Source organism: Carassius carassius, chromosome 4 (assembly GCF_963082965.1).
Source record: "Carassius carassius chromosome 4, fCarCar2.1, whole genome shotgun sequence".
Classification (NCBI taxonomy): Eukaryota; Metazoa; Chordata; class Actinopteri; order Cypriniformes; family Cyprinidae; genus Carassius; species Carassius carassius.
Genome location: NC_081758.1, coordinates 14,823,804 through 14,851,394, shown reverse-complemented (window position 1 = coordinate 14,851,394; position 27,591 = coordinate 14,823,804). Strand labels below are relative to the sequence as shown.

Genomic DNA, 27,591 nt, shown 5'->3' with positions numbered 1-27,591 from the left:
AAAAACTTTTAGGGGATAGTTCACCCTAAAAATGAAACTTTTTTTTTTTCTCCTTATTCTTCGCACCTCAAGTTGTTCCAAGCCTGTGACACAAGATTGTTCAAACTATCTGAGGTGGGACTATTTTCGTTTAAGACTTGTACAGAGCCACATGACATGCACACACAAAAAAAAAAAAAAAAAAAAAAAAACATTAGATTTTGACTTATTATTTTTTGGCCATGTTTTATTAATTTGTTACCTTTGTTTTATTTAAATTGTTCTTGCGATTTCTTGATTGGTCATATTGTACTAATTCATTCTCCCTGTTTAATTTACTATGCCTAAATCATGGCAGGGATTTAACTTAAATGAGGAAACAACGTAGTCTAGTAGAATTTGGCCACAATTTATGTAAAATTAGGTAATGAAGGAAGTCATGAATGATCAGTGTTGGGTAGTATAGTAATCTGGATAACGTAATCATATTCCAAAAATTAAGTACTTGTAATTATATAATACATTGTAAAATGATATTTTCTTTCAAAAACATTTATAGATAAAAATAAATCCTACTGCTTATATACTTTCAGAAAGTACAGAAAGTACAAACCTTTCTTACAACGGTCAGGGTACAATTAGCCTACGTGTAATCCAAGTGTTTACATTACTATCTACAATTATGTAATTTGTAATCAGTAATGAACCATTTATTTTTTTTGCCACGTGCATTGCCCCTTATTTGTATATTTATTTACTCATTTATTCATGCAAATAATAAGTTCTGTATAATGACATAAAAACACCTCACTTTAAATGATTTTTCAATGTCATTATTACATCACAAAAACATAAAGCAACGTGTTTTCTATAGAAATAAAATAAAGATCTCTAGCTGACTGTGCTAGATGGATAGGCTATATTTGGGCTATAGCTTATACATTTCTGTCAAACACACAGGGGAAAAATGGTCTAACCTATCTGATTATTATTATCTTTTTTTTTTTTTTTTTTTTTTTTTACTGCGGTAGCGATACCAACGATACTCGATACTGATCGACGCTACTAAGGGTCACTTTGAGCTCAGCTTTCATGAGCGTGACTATAACAACTGATGAATAGAAACATCGCCCGGAGGTCATCGGCGTCAAAGCAGCGGAGAACAACCCAAAGCGATGGTGCAAGACAGCACAGCTGCTCCGAGGGTGAAACGCAACAGATGAGCAGATAGACACAGCTGCTGCTCTACTGACTTACAGACAAGACTCTACTGACTGCTCTGGATAACCGACAAGAATGAACACAAACGACGCGAAGGATTACCTCTCCAAACGACAGATCCCACACCTTTTTGAGGTAAGAATCATCCCCAGGAGAAGCCTTTTGAAGTATTTTAATATTAACGTCAATTAGAGATCAACACATTTGGAAACATCTGGCACTCTGAAATCTGTTCATGTAGTCTGTTTTCAAGGTGAGCATACAGTATATATGCCTTCGTATTATTCACCCTCTAGTTCTTCTTCTCAGAGTTCTTCAGAGTTAATGATAAATTATAGATTGGTAATGATTGCTATTTCTACAGTCAACAGTTTTTATATGAACAATCTATAGGGGGAAAGCTTACTAGAGCTGATAGCATGAATTAATCAAAAGTCTGTGTCTATTTAGCATGCACAATTACATGGTAAATTAGATACTTCAAGGTGTCTCTATGGTGATTCTCAAGTAGGGTGTTGTAATGGCAAAGCGGAGGGTCTCAAGCCTGTCAGCAAGAGGGAAGATTCTCCTCAGGCAGCGTCAACAAGTGCTTGTGCTTGTGTGGGAGATATGTAGTTGCATACAGAATACTGTGTCCATGGAGGATCATAGAACACACTTCTGACAGGCTTTCCATCTCCAAATTGATCCTAAGCAAGCTCAATATTGTAGGTCATCTTCACGTGTATGACATCTGGTCAGGCAGGACACAATATGTGAAGGTTGTAAACATGAGTTTCAGCACATCAACACTTTGGCTGTCTCCAAGGCAACAAGCAATGCACTTTTATATTTAGTGTCTCATCTTAGAAAATGTGGGCAATGGAGGGTCAGGGGGAGAGGAGTCGTCAAACAGTCAAATTCTTGAATGTGCCCAAACACGCAATTCACAGAGGAATGCAAACAAGCCGGTTCATGTGCATACCTCTAGATATACATCTCTGAAACTCCTCCGTCTGAGACAGCATGTAAAGATACAGTAAGGAAGATTAAGAAAGTGTATCTAAAGTAGTTGGTAAACTGGTATCATAGCAAATATCTCTCAGCTATCTCATAAAGCATAATATAGGAGGAAATGGTGGATAAAACACCTCTGTTTCATTCAGAGACCCAAACTGAGAAGAAAAAAAGTATTTGGTGCAGTTGCTAATGTTTATATGGTCAGAAAGTAAGATGAAATTCTGTTCATTGATAATGTAAATCAATATAATCTTTATAATAGCATAGTAGACTATGTATATAAATATCAGTTATCACTCTAAATGCCAATAAAATGTACATTTAATAAAGCTATGTGGTGGAAAACATAATGCAATGCAATACTATGATAAATGAAAAGCCAACTGAAAAGCTGCTTTAGTTTCAGCTTGAAATATTACTAATAATATAAAAGTTATTTGTATGTACTAAAAAGTATAAAAATCAGAAAAGATTTCACAGCAAAAAGACACATGTAGCACAACCTTATTTTGATCAAATAGCACTCTAAGGTAACAATAGAAGGTTACTACATTTTACAGTTCAAGCTTAGTTTGAGTTTAGTTTTAAAGTTTTCTTTTCAATATCGAAACTGCATTAGTCCTTAAAAATGCTGTGGTCTGTTGTTAAACTGATACCTCTAGCAAATTCAGCCTTTTGTTTTGTTTCTGTTTGGACACTGTTCCTTTATTCAGTGGGTGAATGTGTCTTTATCTGTTTGATACCCGTGAGGATTGAGATGTAAATTCTCAAGCAGTTTTATTTGCATCAAAAGAAGTAAACATCTGATTATTTAGAGCTCAGATTTTCCATTCCATGTCCCTCAGAATGGCCCAGAGTATGAACTGCCAGTGTGGGATGAATAGAAAAACAATTTGCAAGTATTATTTTCTCTCCCTGGATGTTATTCATTTTTGTTCTCTCTTTGTCTTATGATTCAGAAATCATTTAGCTCTGTTTGGGTAATAAACAAAACATGTTCTCATGTTCTTGCTTTGAGGCAGTGCTTTAAGTGGCCCAAAAGAGGTGCCGGTACTCAATTATAGCCTATATATATATAGGGGGCTGGTGGGTGGGTAAGGGGGTTGTCTGCGATCTTGGGAGATGGGATGGGGGGCTTATGATATTAGACTTCGTAGCCTATAATAAAAGATAATGAATTTCAAACCTAAACTAATCACATTTTTATTTAAAAAAGCAACCGTCTGTCATTACACTTTGGTCTGCCACAAGAAACAACAACATTAAAATCATGAACTCAAATGTCATTGTAAAAAAAAACAAAAAAACAATGACTGTTGTAAGAGTGCGTAGATCAGACCTTTCTGTAACGCTAATGCTAATGAGCTTAAACTTTTTTTTTGTACACAGTGCCGCGAACTGTCAATCACTCCTGTACGCGTGCATCACTGTCCCCCGCGCAGCAGCAGCAACTTGCTCTCTCTTCATCAAGCTTTAAAACAAAAAGGGGACAAAAAGGTCGTATTGTCTTTGTGCATATAGATTAAGTAGATAAATGAATATCTAAATTCGTGCCTAGCCACCTACGGTATTTTTTTAGAACTTAGAAAAAAGATGCTGCAGCCAATGAGCAGCCAGCGGGGGCTGGTTGCAGGACGACTCAACCTCCGCAGACAGTTTTTAATGTTTATCAGACAATAACTACTCAAGATTTTGCTTTAGTATAATTTTCGGGACAATTAGGGCCAGATTCGGGATTCGGAACAAAGTTTAGATTTCGGGAATGTCCCGAATTTTCGGGACGTCTGGTCACCCTACCTGAAAGAGCTACTGCATTACTTCATTAGCTTGCGTCTGACCTGTAGCAATATCATTCAAGTTTGGTGGGGCGTCAGCCAGCGAGTCATCTGATTCTGACCGTGTTGTCATAGTACTCAGAGTCTGAAGCCAGGAGAGCATATTAAGTATTGTTCACTGTATTTGAATTTTCACCGAGCCGAGCGTGTGCGTTTCACACACTCTCTCCGGCCACGTTGAGTTGTTACTGACAGCGGCAAAAGTGACGCATTTTCACTTGTAAAACTCAAAGGTGTATGGGTAATGTAGTCTCTGCTCTCGGTGGGACGAAATAGGAAGCTTGCATTGTGAAGGGTGCTCTGAAAAGCGGCAGCGCAGGCAAAAGATTAAAACCTCTATTAAAACAGATGTCCAAATGAGCGTACCGGTACGCTAAAAGCATGTTCTGGGCACACGGAGAGGTGGCGGTACGCTCAAGAGCTATATTTGGAAGTGGCGGTACTGAGTACCGGTGCGTACCGGCCCACTTAAAGCACTGCTTTGAGGTAAATAAGCAAGAAAGGACTTTTGCTACATGTCAGTGATGTATCAAATTATGATAAACATTTAAGTCGTTTACACAAAACAATGCACGGGAATTCACACTTAGAAATACAGAATTGCATTTCTGAAACACTCAACTAAGCATTTCATTATGTGTCCTCTAGAAGCATTACATTCTGCATTATAGCGCCATCCCAAAGAGGCATAAAATCACTTTCACAGACCTTTCCATCAACTGTTCCCTCCTGGTTGAATGACCTGCCCAACTCAATCCTTAACCATCTTTAAGAAATGACTAATAACACTTCTCTTCCATCTTCATTTGACCCTCTAACTCTAGTACTCTAATCTAATTCTTAAAAAAAACACTTGAAACATCTAACACTCTAAATTCTATTTCTATTCTTAAAATATGTTTTCTTAAAAAAAAAAGCCTAGCATTAAAGGGATAGTTCACCCAAATAGCAAAATTATGTCATTAAGAACTCACCCTCATGTCGTTCCAAACCCGTAAGACCTCCGTTCATCTTCGAACACAGTTTAAGATATTTTAGATTTAGTCCGAGAGCTCTCAGTCCCTCCATTGAAGCTGTGTGTACGGTCTACTGTCCATGTCCAGAAAGGTAAGAAAAACATCATCAAAGTAGTCCATGTGACATCAGAGGGTCGGTTAGAATTTTTTGAAGCATCGAAAATACATTTTGGTCCAAAAATAGCAAAAACTACGACTTTATTCAGCATTGTCTTCTCTTCCGGGTTTGTTGTGAGAGAGAGTTCAAAACAAAGCAGTTTGTGATATCCGGTTTGCGAACGAATCATTCGATGTAACAGGATCTTTTTGAACCAGTTCACCAAATCAAACTGAATCGTTTTAAACGGTCCGCGTCTCCAATACGCATTAATCCACAAATGACTTAAGCTGTTAACTTTTTTAATGTGGCTGACACTCCCTCTGCGTTCTAACAAACCAATATCCCAGAGTAATTCATTTACTCAAACAGTACACTGACTGAACTGGTGTGAAGAGAGAACTGAAGATGAACACAGAGCCGAGCCAGATAACGAACAATAGACTAACTCGTTCTCGAGTCAAGAACCGTTTCTGTCCGACACGTCCGATTCGAGAACCGAGGAGCTGATAATACTGCGCATGTGTGATTCAGCGTGAAGCAGACTGACACACAGAGCGTCTGAACCAAACTGATTTTTTGGTGATTGATTCTGAACTGATTCTGTGCTAGTGTTATGAGCGCGGGTAAACCGAAGGCTTGAATCAAGGGCAATCATCGCCAATGACGCCATTACGTCGAGCGCAAAAGAACTGGTGAACCGTTTTCTTCAACCGGTTTATTGAATCGAACTGTCCGAAAGAACTACTGGTGATCTGAAAACCGATGCAACCGGTTCTTGACTCATGAACGAGTCAGTCTATTGTTCGCTATCTGGCTCGGCTCGGTGTTCATCTTCAGTTCTCTCTTCACAGCAGTTCAGTCAGTGTACTGTTTGAGTAAATGAATTACTCCGGGATATTGGTTTGTTTGAACTCAGAGGGAGTGTCAGCCACATTTAAAAAGTTAACAGTTTAAGTCATTTGTGGATTAATGCGTATTGGAGACGCGAACCATTTAAAACGGTTCAGTTCGATTTGGTGAACTGGTTCAAGAAGATCCGGTTACATCGAATGATTCGTTCACGAACCGGATATCACAAACTGCTTTGTTTTGAACTCTCTCTCACAACAGACACAGAAGAGAAGACAATGCTGAATAAAGTCATAGTTTTTGCTATTTTTGGACCAAAATGTATTTTCGATGCTTCAAAAAATTCTAACCGATCCTCTGATGTCACATGGACTACTTTGATGATGTTTTTCTTACCTTTCTGGACATGGACACACGTACACACAGCTTCAATGGAGGGACAGGGAGCTCTCAGTCTAAATCTAAAATATCTTAAACTGTGTTCCAAAGATAAACGGAGGTCTTACGGGTTTGGAAAAACATGAGGGTGAGTTATTAATGACATAATTTTGCTATTTGTGTGAACTATCCCTTTAAGGTCAAGGTCAACACTAGCAGTCTCTATTCTTTTTCTATTTTATCTTGTATTCTTTTTATTTATTATTATATATATATTACTATGTGTAATGCATTAGGCTAACTGATACATGTCACAGCACTCACATTATATTGCACTTTTGTTGATTTTGATTGCTTCTATTGTCCTCGTTTGTATGTCTCCTTGGATAAAAGCATCATTAACTGTATGTAACAAAACTGTTCAAACTCTGTGTGTATCTCACAGAGCATGTTAACAGGGCTGATGTACCACAAGCCTGAGGACCCTTTGGCATTCTTGGAAAGTTGCCTGCAGAAAACACGAGACCTCGGGGGTCCTGAATGTGTGGCCTGGGACACTTTCATTACACCTGATCGAAAACCTCTACCACCAATCACCCCAGCACAGGGAAAGAAAAACCCCGGCAAACTCGGTAATTAGAAGGCACATTATCTGTCTGAAAATATCTGGAAAAAGAAACAACAACAACAAAAAAAGAATAGATAGTTGTACATGATGGATATACATGAAATGTCACTTAGCATTTTAGTTGCATTAACTTTTTATTTCATTTTCATTTCATTTAGCATTTTAATGAAGTAACGTCAAACAGCACAGAAAACATAAAAAAACTATTGAAAAAATACATAATTTGCATGACAAAGGAAAAAAAGGACTGAAAATTAACAATATGAATGAACAATTAAAGAAACAATTAACAAGAAAAACAAGAAAAAGACTACAAGTGAGACGTTTTTAATAATTTCATATAATTCCAAATTGCATTAAATGTTTTAATTTACCAATGTTAAGTTCTCTAGGGGAATGCAATTATTAATTTCCATAAACCACATCTGAAATGAGATGGTAAGCTCTGATTTTTCACTTTAAAAGAATACGCAATCAGCAATAGTTCTTCCAGGAGCTTTATGGCACGGGGACTCTTGAGGTTTGAATATGTAGACCTCTGGATCCACTAGGAATGGACGTTACTGAATCATACATTAAACAATATATATAATACTTTACATTTTTATGCTTAATGAAAGCATTAAAACTCAAAATTCATTATATTTGAGTGTTTTTATATTGGCCTCTCTCTTTAAATCACTAAAACTACATTTTCTAGATAAAAAGCCAGCAGCTAAGGAACCATCATTCATGATGTGAATCTGAAGGACATCTGTGAAAATGGAAACGAAAGAGCATTGAAAACGAATTTAGAAAGGTTAAACATGGTTCAAGTGTTTGAAAATTACTCGAATATCTAAAAAATGAACATCTAACCACATAGATTTGTGTGGGTTTAATTAAATGTGTGAACTAAGACTGCATCTGAGGTCATATAGAAGCAATGAATGTAATCTGTTTCCTTTGCACAGACAGTGGTCCTGGTCCAGGCCCCGGACCTTACCGTCGATATGAAAGGTTGCCACCAATCCAGGCCCAGTTCTCCATAGAAAGTGACTCAGACATGACAGAGTCCTCAGGGCTCATACAGGAATATGATGTCTTTGACCCATCAAAACCACGCCCACACATCATATTCATTATTGGTGAGTAGCCATCACCGTCAGCTGGTCATTTTCAGTCTGTTTCGGTCATTTGATCTTTTTCTGAATTCATCTGGGTGAATTCATCTAAATTCCAACTCTTTGAGCTGGATGAAATTAAATTCAGTAGACCTATATTAATTTGAAATTAGCATTTCCATTGTGCTGTTTCTGTGATAAAATATTTTCCAGGTGGACCGGGCAGTGGGAAGGGCACTCAAACAGCTAAACTTGCAGATCACTATGATTACGAGCATGTGTCCGTGGGGGAAATTTTAAGGAACCAGTTGCTGCATCATGCCCCCAGTGACAGAAAATGGGAGTTGATTGCTCAGATCATAGCCAATGGGGAACTGGCTCCTCAGGTTTGGCAGTTTTGACAACCAACAGTGTGGATCAGCTTAATTACTAAACTAACATAAACATTTTTTTTTTAATATAAATAAAAAATAAATAAAATATATATATATATATATATATATATATATATACATATAAAACATAGTTTCACACACACACAAACACACACACACACACACACACACACACATATATATATATATATATATATATATATATATATATATATATATATATATATATATATATATATATATATAAAAGGAGTAGTTCACCCTAAAATGATAGGTAAAAATTGATAGCCTGAATGCACTGTAAGTCGCTTTGGATAAAAGCGTCTGCTAAATGCATAAATTTAAATTTAATTTAAATTTAATTTTAAAATGTACTTAACCTTAGTCCATCCAAGATGTAGATGAGTTTGTTTCTTCATCGTAGCAGATTTTGAGAAATTTAGCATTACATCAAATTATACTTTAAAATATAATGGTAGACAGTGAAATTGTAATAATATTTCACAATATTACTGTATTTTATTTTTATTTATTTTTATCAAATAAATGCTCCAAACATCTGAGTAGTGTACTGTACTGTAGTCCTTGGTAAGTTTAGTCACCCTATTCTTGTCCCTTTAGGAGACGACTATTGAAGAGCTGAAACATCAGTTTATCAAAAAGCAGGATGCTAAAGGATTCATTGTGGATGGATTCCCCAGAGAGATCTCTCAGACTTTCACCTTTGAGGAGCAGGTCAGATATTCAGCTTTCTGATGGTCTATACAGTACATAATCTACAGGAAAATATGTGACCCTGGACCACAAAACCAGTCTGAAGTCGCTAGGGTATATTTTTAGCAATATTAAAAAAAAAACATTGTTATAAGTCAAACTTAGCGATTTTTCTTTTATGCCAAAAATCATTAGGGTATTGAGTAAATATCATGTTCCATGAAGATATTTTGTAAATTTCCTACTGTAAATATATGAAAACTTAATTTTTGATTAGTAATTTGCATTGATAAGAACTTAATTTGGATAACTTTAAAGGCGACTTTCTCAATATTTAGATTTTTTTGCACCCTCAGACTCCAGATTTTCAAATTTTGTCCTATTCTAACAAACCATACATCAATGGAAAGCTTATTTATACAGCTTTCAGATGAAAAAAAATGACATTTCTCAATTTCTAAAAATGACACTTAAGACGATTAAGAAGATTTTGTGGTCCAGGGTCACATATGTTTTTGTACATTATGGCAGCATCTGTCAATGTGAATGACACTCACATTCCTACAGATTGGCTCCCCAGACTTGGTGATTTTGCTTGCCTGCTCCAATCAGCAACTCCGGCAGCGCCTAGAGAAAAGAGCTTCCCAGCAGGGCCGTCCCGACGATAACACTCACGCTATTGAGAAGAGACTAGATACTTTCAAACACAATATCACACTCATAGCCAAGTACTACCAGGAGAGAGGACTTATTGTGAGGGTAAGCTGTTCTTTGCTTATTTTTATCTTAACTGTATTATTCAGTTGGTTTTAACAGAATATGCTGTTCTGTTGCTGATTACAGTCACAACCTTTGTTTAAATAAACTGTCTAGTTTTATGCTGTGAAACACAATTCTGTCTCTCTGTGCTTGGTCAGGTCGATGCTGATCGAGAGGAAGATGACATTTTCACAGACATTTCTACCATTGTAAAGGAGAGATTGTTCCCTAATGACACAAGTGCAGTAGGTTTTGAATAAAATTTACACTATAAGCCACGATTTGTGTTTTAAAAATCTGTAAGTCTTTTGTTTTTGCAGCAAACCTTATAAACATTATTTTTCTCTCTGCAGAGCAGTACTGGAGATCTTTAGAGGGACGTCTAAACATCCAAACAGCTGCTGCCATTAATTCCCAAATGTCAAAAGCAGCCTGCCAAACATTTTATTTGACCATAATTTTTCATCAATAGGGTCAAGGAAGTAATATAATATACTGTAGAATTTACACTGGTTGTTGCCTCTATTTGTACTTCACTGTGAATCTACTCTTTTGCAGTAATTTAATAAGAATGACTTTTTAGAGCAGAGCCTTTCCCCCCCCAACATTTTCTTTTTGTTTCTTAATTTTAATGTTGTTTTGACTCTATATCATTAATGCATATTTGGAGCTCAAGCCAGAAATAATGTGAGTTGTAAACTGCACCAAATTATAATGCAATAACACAATAACAACATCAAATGTATTCAAACAAATTGCCTAACCTATTCCTGCAAAAACATTAAAAGGATTCAACTATTACTGTTAAGTTATCCTACTTCACAATATGAGCACATTGGAGAGAGGCAAAAATTACAAATAAAAAAAATGGAGAGACAGAGAGGCGCTACAAATGTGTCCTCGGGCTGTGTTCTCATTAATAGATGTTCATTCCAGCTGTGCCAATACTTCACAGTGAGACATCAGTGAAGACAGACTCTCTGTCCTTGCTGACAGACCTTGACCTTGACCGTTAACTCAAATGCCAAAATACTGCAAGTTACTGAGGAGTACTGAAATGTAAACCCACCTTTATTGAAAAATGGTACACAGAAATCAGTGGAAAAACAAGTAGTAAAAGCTTATTAAACATCAACAGTATCTATTTCATGTTTTTTCTACACTCATTGCTTGTACATTTTCTAGACAAAAAAAATCACAATTGGCCCACTGGATGGCAGGCTTTTATTGCTTAAAAATAATTTGTTCAATACCCTCACTGATTTGAAAGCATTAACTCATAGACGTCCACAATTATACCCAGTTCTGCCTTTTTGAAGAAATGTAATATTATGAATTTTTAGCTTTTGAGTATGTAAACTGATTAATAAAGAATACACATTTTTTAAATATTCCTTAGAAAAACATGAGCTCCGAGTACGCTTTTAACAACAGTAGATAACATTAACCCTAAAAAGACCATAGTATCTTTGTTTTGTGTTAAGTGTGTTTAAAATACTGTGTTATAAACAGCATCATAGTGAAGGAGTGCTGGTATGTGCTGCTTCTCAAAATAGATCCGCCTTTATCACCTGCCTGGCAAATTACTAGCAGTGGCACGATAGGAGACTCTGTACTTGCACAAAGTACAGCTTCAGGTTTTTTAAAGTATAAATTGAATTACTGCATCTGTATGTTGTTAAGAAAATCTCCTCTGTCGTGTTCTGATCTAACATGTTCAGTTTGGTTTTGGATGGTTATAGAGATTAATATCAACTTGGTGCGTTTTTTACTAATCTGCTGTACAGTCTTGAGCTTTTCTGCTCTTAATAATTATTTTATTTTCACACTTTATTTCTTCTGACGCACATAAAAGAAGATACTTTGAGAATGTTTTTGGTCTATACAATGGAAGTCAATGGTCACCAAAAACGTTACCAGCATTCTTCGAAACATCTTCTTTTGTGTTGAAGAAAGAAAGCCTTACAGGTTTTGGAACGACATAAGAGTGAGAAAATTATGACAAATTCATTATCCCCCCGAAACTCTTTACATACAGTAGCTGATCTTGGCACGGTTATGAGATAACTTTCATTGTCTGATTCCACACATCAGATCTTTTAGGTGGATCTAGTTTACAAAACTGAACAGAATGATTTGTTAATGAATCAAATTGATCCGCTTCTCAAGTTCAATGCACTCAAATCGGTCAATCATAAGGAAATGTACATTAGTAAATCGTTTCTAACATAAATATGTGATATGTGAATCAACTAATTTTCCATTTTAAGCTTGTATGCTAACATAATTGTCCTGTTGATAAAAAGCCAAAGAATAACCTATTTTGTAACAGTGTTTCATTTTAATCTGACATATGGCTATTTAAGAACATTTATTTAATTTGTTCATTTTCATAAGGTAACAGGTTTGTCGGTCTGGTTTTATCTACTGGACAGAAGCATTTCAACATGGTATGAGCAGCACTCAAGTCTGTTCCAGTTCATTTCCTTATATAGTCTGCCACTATTCCAGTTCTGATTAGGCTTATCACAGTTAATATAAAAGCCCAACAGGGGCTCCCACAATACATTTCCCAGCTTTTCCCATCTGCACTCTCAGCATCGGCATTATGGCACCGAAAAAAATTGAACCCAAGAAACCAGAGCCTAAAAAACCTGAGCCGAAGAAAGAAGAAGCCCCAGCTCCTACCCCGGTTCCAGAGACCCCCAAAGAATCCGAGCTGGACCTGAAAAGTATCACGCTGGACTTTACAGCTGACCAGATCGAAGAGTTCAAGGATGCCTTCACTCTCTTTGACGAGACACCAATGGGCGAGATGAAGATAAGGTACGCCCAGTGTGGAGACGTGTTGAGGGCCCTGGGTCACAACCCTACCAATGCTGATGTCCTGACTGTGCTGGGGAAGCCCAAAGCTGAAGATATGAACAGCAAATATCTGGACTTTGAGACGTTCCTGCCCAAGCTACACCATATCTCAAGAGCCAAGGACCAGGGGACATTTGAGGACTTTGTTGAGGGTCTGAGAGTCTTTGACAAAGAAGGAAATGGAACAGTGATGGGTGCTGAGCTCCGTCATGTCTTGGCAACACTTGGGGAGAAAATGACAGAAGATGAGGTGGACCGTCTGATGGCTGGACAAGAAGACGCCAACGGCTGCATTAATTACACGTCCTTCATCAAGCACATCCTCTCTGGGTGAGCCGGAGCAGCAGAGATTGCCGAATGCAACTGGAACTCTAAATGGCAACTGTCAAAACACTGGAAAGAAAATATGTCTTGTCTGTATTTCTTGGAAAGCATCAAATAAAAACCATCCAAATTTTGTTTCGTCTGAATTTTTTTTTTTTTGCCCAGTTAATCTTGTTGTTGAGATGTCAACCTCAGATATGTGTAGACAAAGGAAGCTACTGATTTAACTATTGGAAAACATGATCTACAGTATGTAATCTTATAAAGGTGCCAGCAAAGACAAAAAAGGAGTTTTGGCAGTAATGTCCTTTAAGTTTTTTTTTTTTTTTTTTGGTGTGTGTGCCATAAACGGTTAGTTCCTAAAGTGTGTGCATTTCATAGACACTTTACAATCCCATGATAGAATATTTAAGAGGCATTGCTTATCCGCAGTGTGCTTGTCAGATGTTAAATAGACTTTTAGACAGTCTTTAGGATGTTAATGATTTATAATGTATGTAAAACTTACTTTAAAGACGTTATCCGCTGTTTGCACACAGCAGATGCTTTCCATCCAAAGTGATCTTTAAAAGACATACTGGAGATGTACCTGTCCTGTCTGGATAACATTCATACTACACACAATCATACTATATAGAATGTACAATTTTAATACATTTAGTAGTTATCAATTCAGATGCAACCATCATGTCCAACAGCACTAAGTTACTTTTCACTCTTTTTCTCACTGCACTTGTCTGTTTTTGTTCACTAAGGAACCCCGCACATACCAATGATATTATAGCCATGGATTAAGAATTTGTTCCCACAACTTTTGAATTTGTTGCCCACGATTGATTAATAGAAATTCCCAGATTCATAGCAACGATTTTTTTTTCCTGCATGTCATGTGCAAGGCTCCATATAGCGCATAAAAGTATTGGAAGCGGAGTGATACAAAAAGTGAACAGTCCCAGTGCTGTTACATAATTAAACCATGACAATTTATTATTTATTTTTTATGAAAGAGCCATACATCATTCAACAAGGTACTGCTTTTATGAATGAGTCATTGACATCAACCGATTCCTTCGAAAACACAGATTCATTCATGAAAGTTGATGCTGTTTGTTGTGCAATGGTTCAGCTGTGGGTTGTTTGGAAATGTCTTCATTGGCGCAGGATGACAGACAAAGGTAATGTGTGTTCAAGTTAGGTAATATCATTTTTTCAAATGTTGTTTAAAAACAAGATCACTTTAATTCTGTTGGTAAATGTTATCCCCCTGGAACCAGGCATAGACTTTGGTCTTCTGAGGACTGTGACCCTGCATGCACAGTTTTAAATCTGGATGTCCTATACAGAGCACATTCAGGGCTTTTTAGAAATATCAAATGTTTGGAGGTTTGATCATAAACACTCCCTCTCCTTGGTCTTTAAATACGACTGATATTGATAGAATGAACAAATTTAACAATATGATATGAAATATGATTATGTTTTGTAATTAACATTTAAATCTAAATAAACTTTTCCGAAAAACGTTATTGGGTTTCAAATCGGAATATGACTTTTTGTTACGAAACAGGGCATAGTTTTCATAGATGTCTTCTTGACACCAGGACAAACATCATGTTAATCAGGCACTTTGGGGAAACACAAAAAGTCGATAGGTAAAGAAATTATATATCAATATTCGTATGAAATATGAGATATTCTTATGAAAATGTTGCCAAGTTATTTCTCATTATAACACTTATTTTTTGTTATGGTTTGCCCCAAGAACACATTAATATGCAAATTAGATGCAACATTATAGATACATTGTGTAGAATGGGAATACCAATTTATGGACATTTTACGCACATTTTGCATAAAGTAAAATAGTATATCAAATAATTGATAAGAAGGCAGATTTTACAGCTTTGAACCACTGAAAAATAACTGAGCCCATTTGCTATGTGGTTGTCACGCATCTTGTTCTTGTAAATCCACCTTTTCCTCATTATCGATGCTGTGAAAATAAACAAAAGTCGTTCATATCATAACATTATGTTTGGCGGGACTCCTCCGTGGTTTTCCCATATCTGACATTTTTGCTATGTTCTCTGCATAACAACATTCTTTGTGATCTAGAACTGCAGTAAATTAGTTATTTAGGTGCTTAGAAGTTTCGCCAAGATTTAAATGCTTGTGAGTCCATAAGATTCACTTTTCGTGCGATTTATATCTGTTTGCAGTTATGATGGCAGCTCACCAACACTCTTTTGCTTGCAGCTTTGGCAGCTTGAAGCTCACTGGATTTTCCCCATCTATGCTCAATCAGGAGAGCAAAAACAGAGCCGCAGGTAAGTCCAAGGAAGGATTTTGAGAGTTTGTTTATGGTGACAGGTAATGCCCTGGCAAGCCTGGTTGACACCACATCTGTACTTCCCCCTCTGTTACATCCCAAACAAATCTAGGAAAAGCGCCACCCATCAGTCATCACACAAATTATGTGTATCAGGCATGTGTCCTTTTCCATTTTCATATGCCACATCTCCTGTGAGTCATTTAGTGTATTACGCTTCTGCAAAGTGTGAGTCAAAACCTCAGAGTTTGACTCTCATTTGTTGAATAGTTTGGATGAAAATTTCATTTCCCTTAAATAGCAAAAATATATGGGAATATACTGCAAAATATACTATTATATATCACATAATACATTTTGATATATGGGAAACTAGTGCTGGGTCATTCCGTGTAAACTCAACCAGAGGTCCCCCGGCTCAAATTTTTATGAAATTTCTGAAGAAAGGTAAACATGTATAGTGATGAAAGGCAAAATATTAAATGTCATGGTTGAATATTTACTGAGTAATCTACCTTTTTGTAGAGGGGGGGTCAAAATGGCTATTTTCACCAGAGATTAAGAGCCAAATTGATGTTATTTTTACACAGGGATCTGTAGGTCTGTCTATAAAATCTGTTGTCTTTAGCAATCTTTGTTGCATTACGTGCCAGTGGTGACCATTCAAAAATGGGGAACGATTACTTTTCAAGTTTTTTCTCCAAAGTTGGCAGGCCTGTAACTCAAAAATTATTAAAGATATCTTAATGCCCTTTGAGATAATGGTTCTCAACAAACCTCCCTTTTGTCATCTTCATTTTTTAGGCCCTATATAATTCAGTTCCAGAGATAATAGAATTTCAGTATGGCTCCACGAGTAAATCGTTAAATCATACACATTTTCAGTGGTCAAAAACCAAATGTGGGTCAATTTGTACAGCCAATACATATTGTATTTTAAGAACAATGTCTGAAGAATAAATAATGTTGAAATTAGAATTGTATCTTGTTTCAAAATATATTATTCTGTATATTTTTATAATATACCGTTATATCATTTAATATATTGATAATTCATATATTAGGAAATATATTTTCTTTGCGTTATGGTTTGACAAGCCTCTCTCAGAATTACATTCTCTAGGTTCGACTATAGGTCCAAAAGGCTGTTTTCTTTGGCAGGATTGAGCTTAAACCAGCTTTGTCTCTTTTCATCCTTAAAAGAGAAATGTATGTTTTATTTCAGAGACGTGTATGGTTGTTTTTTATTCATTCTTTCAGAACATAAAGACCACTGATAGAGAAGATCATTTTAGTTGAGTTTGGATGCAAAGACAACATCTGCCCATCTAATAACTCTATTTGTTTATGCATGTAGATATAGGTTCACATTGGGACATACAGTACATATGGCAGTAGAGTTTAAGTTCACAAAAGAAACCTATGGACGTGAAACTGTAGTCGATTCTGGGGGTAGCTGGTCTCAAGAGAATGTTTGGCACATGATCAAGGAAGCTTGGCCTTAAAAACTGAGTCATTGATGTCCAGACGTATATTTTATTCTTTAAGTCTGCACTGCACGGGTGCACTGAGACATAAAAAAAGGGTCCTTTAGTAGAGACCTCTCAAAGGCAAGACTTTCTCCTCAGACGGCCCGAAAAGAGACATGAGGTGATAGCTTACATTCGGTGTGATGCAAATATCATCTTAATGTCAGTGAACTAAGAGTGCTAAGTAAGACTGATCTCTTACAGTGGGAGAGGGACAATCAAAAGATATAAGGTATAAGGTATTTCTTCTTTCCTAGTCATAAGTCTTTATTTTATTTCACTCATACATTATAGATAATTTGAATGAGTCTCTTTCTCTCTCTTTCTCTCTTTATAGGCTACTATTTCAGTTTTGTTAATATTTTAAATTGGATTTTAGTTTAATGTTTTCTGCTTGCACATTAATTTGAAAGTTTTTTATTTATTTAAAAAGTAATTTTGTGGTATTTTTGTAATTTTTATTAGTTTTTTAAATAGTTTTCATAAATTTTTATTTACTAGTTTTCATATATTTAATAATAATAATAATAATAATAATTCCTTACATTTATATAGCACTTTTCTAGGCACTCAAAGCGCTTTATATTGTCATGGGGTATCTTCTCATTCACCACCAGTGTGCAGCATCCACCTGGATGATGTGACGGCAGCCATAGTGCGCCAGAACGCCCACCACACACCAGCTTACTGGTTTATTTAATTATTATACTACTAACTAGTTAAAGTTAAACTGAATGAAGATGAGAATTGGCAAATACCGTAAGTAGCAAATAAATAAATTAATTAAATGCTGTTTTGACTGAACAAATGAGGAGAGGATGATCCCAGCATACCTTAATCAGTACCATTGAGGTATCTCAGTGCACAAGCCCTCAAATCTGCACTGAATCTTCCTTTCGGATGGGGGATGGGTCAGTTAGAGATGACATCATCGGCTAGAGTTGTGCGCTGTGCTTGTGTGTTGCAGAGATTTCGCAGTCTTGTAAGAAGGACAAAGTCTCTCTCTGATGACCTTGTGAAGACTGACTTGCAGCCAGTCACTAGAGGGCCAACACTTACTACATATATATATATATATATATATATATATATATATATGGCTGCAAGTCAGTCTGCATATATATATATATATATATATATATATGCTCATTTTTTATAAAAGCAAGAATACAGAATGCATGGTAACAGGCTGAACTCGTAGCTAGGAAAGTACAACACTAAGGTTGAGCATCAAAAGATGCTAAAATGTCAATAGACAATTACTTGTTAGAACATAGCTAGGGGGCATCAATCTCCTTTTTTTTTCTGCCTCGACGTAACATTTGGGATTGTGCAGACAATATCCATTCTGTAAGGTGTCTCGGTTATCATATATTCACATGTTTTCTGCATCAGTTCAGGCATCTTGCCACCAAAATCAGATGTTTAGTCAGGCTGGACTACCACGTCTTCATTGCCTTTCCATTGTGATTTACAGTTTCCTTGCAGACCAATCTGGTCATGACCTACATATATCCGCTGCCATATGTATGGAAATCGCTAAGACTCATTGAATGATGATTGAGAAGCTAAATTCAAACCCTAAAAAAAATGATGACTAGGCAATTGATAAAAGCCACACTGAGAATAATGAATCAAGTGTATGAAGACAGCACAGAGCAATGGTGGAAGTCAGTCAGATTCAGGGCTAGTGTTGCTCCTGTGGGGAGATGAGCGGTTCTTTAGGCTGATTTTATGCACAATGACATGGCCACAGGAACCTGCCAGAGTCCATTAAAATCTCCTCCTGTCAGGACATGTCAGGACATGGTCCTCCAGCTCACCACCAATGCACTCTGCTCCTAGAACAATCGATATGTTAGGTTACCATCCAGGATGGAACATTGCTGTGCCATTTCAGCAGGTTTAGGTGGGGGTCAAAGTCCATCCTTAAACAGATATGATGGTGCAGCTTCTTCCTTGAGCTCCTGCACTTGAAGGAACAGGGAATTGTGGATAAACAATTATTATTATTTTTATTATATATATTATTATTAAAATATACAGTACAGACCAAAAGTTTGGACACACCTTTTCATTCAAAGAGTTTTCTTTATTTTCATGACTATGAAAATTGTAGAGTCACACTGAAGGCATCAAGGGCTATTTGACCAAGAAGGAGAGTGATGGGGTGCTGCGCCAGATGACCTGGCCTCCACAGTCACCGGACCTGAACCCAATCGAGATGGTTTAGGGGTGAGCTGGACCGCAGACAGAAGGCAAAAGGGCCAACAAGTGCTAAGCATCTCTCGGGGAACTCCTTCAAGACTGTTGGAAGACCATTTCAGGTGACTACCTCTTGAAGCTCATCAAGAGAATGCCAAGAGTGTGCAAAGCAGTAATCAAAGCAAAAGGTGGCTACTTTGAAGAACCTAGAATATGACATATTTTCAGTTGTTTCACACTTTTTTGTTATGTATATAAATCCATATATAATTCCACATGTGTTAATTCATAGTTTTGATGCCTTCAGTGTGAATCTACAATTTTCATAGTCATGAAAATAAAGAAAACTCTTTGAATGAGAAGGTGTGTCCAAACTTTTGGTCTATACTGTATATTTTATAGATAAGAATTTTAATTTTTTTTTTTTTTTTTTTGTGGAGTAATTCAGCACTTTTTAATAGGTTAGGGATCCCACAACTGCAAATGCCAGCTGAATATAGTTATATGGATTTAGATCAGTGAATCAATATTCACAGTAGATCAAGAACAGATCACAGTGTTTATTTTACCCCCTAAGCCAAACCATATGTGGACTTCCAGTTTAGTAGGTGTTGTATCCTCTATGACATAACATCCCACACAAGCAGAGCCAGATTAATAACTTACTGTGATGTTGAAAAAGCATAAAGAGAGAGTGGTTGGTGAAAAATTATGCATTTCCATATTGAGGATGTTCTGTCATCATTAACTACTTTCCCTTGTGTCGGTCCAAACTCAGAAAACATCTTGTTCATCTTTGAAACAGCTGAAGATTTGTTTCTATTGCAGCTTGTGAGATTGAACCTCCACTGAAAGTCCAATCCACCAAAACGCTCAAAATGTTAGTAAAAGAATCAAGAAATAAAATAAGCTGAGCAGTTTAATTTAAGTCTTCCTGAGAGACAGTTGCTTTTTTAATGAAAAGATTTGATTTAATTTAATTCAGGCTGTTATTCACATATAAACGCACACAAATATGTTTAAGCTTTCATTTACTATTTGATGTGCTCTATGTATATACTTACAATCACCTAAAGGATTATTAGGAACACCTGTTCAATTTCTCATTAATGCAATTATCTAATCAACCAATCACATGGCAGTTGCTTCAATGCATTTAGGGTTGGGGTCCTGGTCAAGACAATCTCCTGAACTCCAAACTGAATGTCAGAATGGGAAAGAAAGGTGATTTAAGCAATTTTGAACATGGCATGGTTGTTGGTGCCAGACGGGCCGGTCTGTGTATTTCACAATCTGCTCAGTTACTGGGTTTTTCACGCACAACCATTTCTAGGGTTTACAAAGAATGGTGTGAAAAGGGAAAAACATCCAGTATGCGGCAGTACTGTGGTCGAAAATGCCTTGTTGATGCTAGAGGTCAGAGGAGAATGGGCCGACTGATTCAAGCTAGGGGTGTAAGGGTACGCAAAAATCACAGTTCGGTACGTACCTCGGTTTTAAAGTCACGGTTCGGTTCATTTTCGGTACAGTAAGGGAAAGAAATGTATATATTAAAAAAGAATAAGAAATAAAATACTGCTGCAAAGTTCTCCACTAAATAAAATACTCTAAGTCTCAAACCAACAACACATAATAAAATATAATGAAAAATATAAATAAATAACTATGATTACAGTGCAGCATTATCATTACAAGCTTGTAGGCCTGCTCATATTTTAAAAATATAACTTTTCCAAAGTGTAAAGTGCAGCATCAACAGTTTCAGTTTTTAGACCTGCTCAGATTTCGTTATTGCGTTGGCCCGATCGGAATTAAGAGCAAAGGTCTGTTTAAATGCCGACGGGAGCTGGCATTTTTTTCCTAGTTGTAGTGATTTTCATACTCGCGTGATGCCTTTTGAAAACTTTAGAATCAGCTGCAGGGCGGAATTTGCGCTGAACGCGGAGACTTCCGCCACTTAATATGTTGGTGTGGAAACACGAATACGTACCTATGTTCCGCACACAAAATATTGCATTCGGTCATTCGGTACACACGTGCACCGTACCGAAAGCCCTGTACCGAAACGGTCCGGTACGAACGAACTACAAATAGGAAAAAGAGGCTACAATATGCACGAGCTCACCAAAATTGGACAAGACTGAAAAAATGTTGCCTGGTCTGATGAGTCTCGATTTCTGTTGAGACATTCAGATGGTAGAGTATGAATTTGGCATAAACAGAATGAGAACATGGATCCATCATGCCTTGTTACCACTGTGCAGGCTGGTGGTCAGGGGCGGACTGGCCATCTGTGTGATCTGGAGAATCACAGAACGGCCGATACTCCAGGACGGCCGGCCCACCACCCGCCACGCGTGCAGTCATCACCTGTTTCCCCCCCCCCCGCTAATCTGTTTTACACTCCAGTACTGTAGGTGGCAGCAATGCACCTTTAAGTTGGATGCCAGCTGCACTGGCCGTGGTCGCTAAGTAAGAAGAATAAGAAGTGGAAGAGTAGGAAGAAATGAACAGCAAAGATGTTAACGTTAGATAGAAGAAGCATAGAAACAAACAAACAGTATGCATAACGCGGTCGCGGGTAAAAAAACGGAAAGAAAAGGGTGGGGCTGAGAAGGCGAGAGAAAAAAAAAAAACGGAATTTAGATACTGAAGCCGCTAAATTTCCCAAACTAACTTAAATATATAGCAATATTTTCCTGCAGCAGCACCTCGCAGTTAAATATTAGCAGCAGTGAAGGGAGCCAGACAGCTATGAAGCAACATGCCACCAGTGATGATGATGAGGGACAGAAAGATGAGCTTGTTCCACAGGCAGATCTAGATCCAAGTATGGAACATGAGAGGAGAAAGAGTGTTACTTGCTAGGGATGATGTTAGGAAGTGATATTTCAGGTTGCTACATTTTTAATGATTACAGTAGTTAAAACAGCTAAACTTCAACATTTAAGCTGTAAAATGTCACATGCAGTAGCTAATATTAAGAAATATGTTGTGCTTTTACTTTTAAAAATGTTGGTAACATTACAGTTAATGCTTACAAACTTTGAAGATTTTGAATACAGAAGTTACATTTGTAATGGTGTATTTTCATTTAGATGTGGTATTATTATGTGCAGTAAGATTAATTAATTACTGCATAAATTAAGATTATTAAGTAGTACATTTTTTTAAGACAGCATGGAATATATTGTATAATATGTTGTTATAACAGCATATTATATAAACTATTCCATGCTATCTTGGAATAAAACCTGTTTAAAAAAAAAAAATCCATTCCGTCGTTGTTTATTCATGTTGAGCTTAGACCAAGAGCAGAGAAGGACACCCACTCCAGCTCAACATCTAGTCAACATCAGTGCTATTGCTATAATTTGGATGGTATGGTATCATGAGCCACAATTAAAGTCTTGTGACACTCATGCCAGGCGTTATTGTTGTTGTTGTCGAGTTTACGCGCACCGATTGCTTTGGGCCGGGCCTAGTCACAGCCCAGGGCTGATTTTTAGTCCCAGTCCATCCCTGCTGGTGGTGGTGGTGTAATGGTGTGGGGGATGTTTTCTTGGCACACTTTAGGCCCCTTAGTGCCAATTGGGCATTGTTTAAATACCACGGCCTACCAGAGCATTGTTTCTGACCATGTCCATCCCTTTATGACCACCATGTACCCATCCTTTGATGGCTACTTCCTGCAGGATAATGCACCATGTCACAAAGCTTGAATCATTTCAAACTGGTTTCTTGAACATGACAATGAGTTCACTGTACTAAAATGGCCCCCACAGTCACCAGATCTCAAACCAATAGAGCATCTTTGGGATGTGGTGGAACGGGAGCTTCGTGCCCTGGATGTGCATCCCACAAATCTCCATCAACTGCAAGATGCTATCCTATCAATATGGGCCAACATCTCTAGAGAATGCTTTCAGCACCTTGTTGAATCAATGCCACATAGAATTAAGGCAGTTCTGAAGGCGAAAGGGGGTCAAACACAGTATTAGTATAGTGTTCCTAATAATCCTTTAGGTGAGTGTACATGTGAATGAAAGACTAAATTAAACCTTTTCATGATATAAATTGATAATGGGTCTTTAGACTAAACTGCCTGATTCATATTCATATAATGATTTCTTTATGAACTTTTTGAAGCATCAACGTTTTGGTGGAACAGACTTTCAGGCACAGAAAAAGAAAACTCTCAGGTATTATTAAAAATATATTCATTTGTGTTTCAAAGATGAATTAAAGTTTTATGGGTTTGTAATGCCATGAGTGAGTAAATGAGTAAATGATGACTTTAGCTTAACTTAGTTAGGTAGTGCTCATTCTAGAAAGATGAGCCATATTTTCTAGCTTCTAGGACCCTAATTAATATAGATGTCAATCATCCGATCAGATGTGTTGGTTTTGTAATTTTATACAGTATGTTTTATGTTCTGTCTTATGAGTTGTTATTCTTTCCTAAGGTTTAATATCTGTTATTTGTCCTTTCTATTAAACGTTACATGCAATTCTCTCAAGTTCTAACAAGGACATAGAAATATAGCTTTTAACCTGTCTTGTTGTTAATTTAGTTTCATACTTCAGCATCTGTCAGATTTCTGTTCCTTTTTGATAAGCAGGGAACCAATAACATAGTAGGTATGGTAACAACGTCAAAACTGGAAGGATGTTGATGGGATTAGAAAACTAAGAAGACTGGAAAAACAAACTATTTGCAGATATCACATTGGAAACAATTTACAATTCATAAACAAACACATACTGTAAAGATGATTTTTTTTAGAAATTGTAAATAAAACAGGTTATTGGAGTGTGCTTTAAAGGAAAGATATTTTCTTAATTTGTCAAATTCCCACGTTTAATTCAATGCGTTTCTCGCCGTTTCTTTGTAAATGTGAATTTTACTTGCAAATTCTGAGTGAAAATTATTTTAAGTTAATAGTTTTTACAAATTACAATTTACACACATACAGTTGAATGTTTACTAAAGTTCCAGTCATTTGTCAGAATTATAATACTTTGAAGTGTTTGTTTTGGTCAGTGGCTGCAGGGTGTGGAAGAGGGGACCCCTGTATTGATGGGTTTGTTTTGAACGTTCAAGGTGGGCAGGGCCAAAAAGCATTGATTTAAAAATGAGACGTGCCATGTCAAGCAGAAGGTTACGGGGGCATGGAAAGAACAGGGGCCAACAAGGAGGAGTGGGGCACAGGGGTCAGTACTTTGGAGAAACACATGGGGTGGGATGGGGGGCTGGGGGGTTGGTGGGTGTTTGAAGTGGGTGGTCTCAAAAGAATGCCTGACAAATTAGGATGAGTAACTATGGATACAACAACACGTGGCTGGAATATGCACTGGAGCCACATTGACAACAACACACTCCAACACACTTCTTCACTCCAGTTGCTGGTGTTGATAAATGAAAGCTTTAAGGGGAGTTAAATGGTCATTAAAATGTTTACTCAGTCACATCCCATATTAAACAACTTTTGTTGTACTTTTGTTTTGCGGGTTTTATGGACAGTTTGATGTATGACGTGGGTCAGGCACTCAAAAAAAGTTAAAGCATCGTTGCTGTTTGTCATGAAAAGCAATATTTGAAAACAGTTACTGCACAAAAAAAGACAAATGATAAGGTCAACTTAGGATATATGAGGTCACTGGAAGAGTGGAGGAGGGGATTTGGTGCATCTTGGGAGGTTGGAGAAATGTTGAGGTGGAGGCTTGGGGCTGTCACCACAAGATTGAGTAACTTTCCAGACATTCATGTCCCATTTTAAAGGGATAGTTCACTCATAAATGAAAAGTCTGTCATTATTTACTAATCTTTTACAAGTAAGACTTTTGCAAAACAATAAAATACTACCACTACCTTTTGTGCAAAGTCAGTGGGGTCCAAAACAATAAGACGAGTCAGATATTTCTGGAGCGACATGAGGGTGAGTAAATGACAGAATAATTTTTTTTTTTTGAGTGAACTGGCCCTGTAACAACTGTCCTTAAATACCCTGAACATCAAATGTGAAGAACACTGAAGAAGCTGAACAAATGGAAAATACAGAAAATGGCAGTCATCTGACCTTATTCTGCCGATAATCACATAATGAATCAAAATATTATGTAATATTAACCAATATTAGTAAGAAAATGTCAGTGACATTTGAAAAAGCATGACGTACCGTATCACACTTTGGCATTCAAACAACATAACACAGGGATACACAAGCACTCGGGACGAGTACAAGGGATCTGAAATGCAATTTGTGGTGAAATGAATCATTTACTGATGTCATCCTCTACCCATTGGCTTTGTCAGCCTCATGCACAATATCTTCAGGAAGCACGAGGGAGATCGTTGACTGACCTCTGTCAGGGTGGATAAGCTATTATCTCTATATCCTCTCACTCACATCTGTCAGACATTGTGTCCCGCTGTTTATACTGTAGCGGATTTAATTTTCCCCTAGAATAATCTTGTGATTTTAATTGAAACGGATTTGAGTCATTTCTACGATATTTGTTTGGGAGATCATACAGTATGTAGAGCATGTTTACAGAGCTTGTTGTTGATGCAGACATGATGAGGCAACTAGAGCACCGAAGGATTACTCTGATCAGTTCATTGTCCATTGAAATAGGTTAACCCTTTAAGCCTAGAGGGCATTTCTGCCTCACTAAAGTGGATGTTTTTTTCTGAGTGACATACACAAAAATAATGACTCATAACTTGAAGATTGCCTTGAAGGAGAGTCAAAAGGTTGGTTTCGTTTTATAGAAAACTTTCAGGGTGAAAATGTTTTATTTGGACATAATACTGATTTAAAAAAATGTAAGAAAAATTTTAGTTCAAGAGAAATTTTTCAAATCTGTCTTATTTGACATTCAATATCTCAGGACAGAAATAGGAGGAAAATTATTTTTTTATGATTTTCCCTGGCGTGTTTCAAATTTTGTGGTAATAGCATTAAGTACCCAAAAATTACAGTATTTTGTAACAAAATAGGACTTTTTGTTTAGCTCTTGACTCCCTGAAGACATTTTTGTTTTCTGAGTGCCATACCCAAAAATAATGATTCATAACTCCAAGTGTAACCTGCGTCGCGGCGACAGTACAACCCTCACTTACAACCAGCGAAATATGCAAATGAGCGTGAAGTGCACCGCTTAAAATTTGGACCAGTGACCAGAAGACCAGAATCGCTCAAGAGACTGCGCTAACAGCAAGGGAAGAAAGAATTTGTGACAAACACTCTTTGGTTAGAAAATTCAGTATGATGTATTTAAGGGATTTTAAATAATAAAGCAGAGAAATTTAAAACATCACATCACACAGGAGGGAAAGAAAAAAAAAAAAAAAATATATATATATATATATATAATGACCAGGAGAACAGCAAGGATTTGCCGTGGAACAAATAAATGTATCCTTAATATAATCCTAATTTATATTTCCTATTTAGTTTATAATTATTGTTTCTCTTTGTTATGACCTATTTAGTTTCAAGCTAATAAATTTAATTTACCCTTATTCTATTAATATATATATATATATATATCTATAATTTATTTTTTACCTATTTATTCAATTTGTTTCTAATTGGATTATTTAAGGTTAAGTAAACGTTTTAAATTCACATACAATCTTTCAAAATGATTACCCCTTTAAGAATACCCTTTTTTTTCTCTCGTTCTCCAAGAAAAAAAAATAAATAAAAATAAAATCAAAATGAAATGAAATACAATAGAATTTGAAAGGAAAAACAGTAGAGAAAATAAAAATCACAGGTCAAATTTACTGCTTAATTAGTAGTCTCAATACAATTCAGATTCCTCTTTTTATATCCATGTATATATATGTATATACACACTAATTCTCAGTTTCAGTTCGAATGCCGCTCTCACGAGATCCTTCTTCCGTATATGTATCTCAGATCAACACAGTTCAGTTCAGTTGTGTGCACAATCATACCACTCTGTTCGTTTCTTGACTCACAAGCTCGGTCCTTCCTTATATGGGCAAATGGCTCGCCAGTTCCCGCTCGCAACGGTTTTTTTTTTCCGATGTGAAGCAAGCAGGGACAATTCACATACAATTCTTCTTCAAAATCGTCCGGTGTCCAGGAAATGTGCAGCATCCGACTCAGAAATGACAAAAAAGTAGAAAAGAAGAAGAAAAAACCAGGAAAAGGGGAAAAAGGAAAGAAAGAAAAGACCCAACCTTGCAAAGACAAGGCCAAAAATACAATTAGACATTCCTTTCAAAAATATACATCATTAGAGCAGTTAGTCTGCATATAAACAACATTCAACATTTTTTCCTTTTACTGAAATTCCGTTTTACTTTAGCACATATAGTTTATATG

The 27,591-nt window shown here is 36.7% G+C and overlaps 2 protein-coding genes across 2 annotated transcripts; both read left to right on the top strand.

Moving 5' to 3' along the window:
* Positions 1 to 1,078: 1,078 nt before the first annotated feature.
* Positions 1,079 to 12,293, top strand: ak5l (adenylate kinase 5, like). The gene is made up of 9 exons (XM_059547455.1): positions 1,079 to 1,335; positions 6,823 to 7,009; positions 7,959 to 8,132; positions 8,322 to 8,494; positions 9,125 to 9,238; positions 9,785 to 9,976; positions 10,135 to 10,221; positions 10,330 to 10,396; positions 10,456 to 12,293. The coding sequence occupies exons 1-8, from the start codon at positions 1,276 to 1,278 to the stop codon at positions 10,348 to 10,350; spliced, it is 1,008 nt and encodes a 335-aa protein (XP_059403438.1). The 5' UTR covers positions 1,079 to 1,275; the 3' UTR covers positions 10,351 to 10,396; positions 10,456 to 12,293.
* A 248-nt stretch (positions 12,294 to 12,541) lies between these two features.
* LOC132137217 (myosin light chain 4-like) lies at positions 12,542 to 13,298 on the top strand. Its single transcript, XM_059547456.1, has one exon. It carries the CDS (start codon positions 12,585 to 12,587, stop codon positions 13,173 to 13,175), a length of 591 nt encoding a protein of 196 aa, XP_059403439.1. The 5' UTR covers positions 12,542 to 12,584; the 3' UTR covers positions 13,176 to 13,298.
* The last annotated feature ends 14,293 nt before the right edge of the window (positions 13,299 to 27,591 follow it).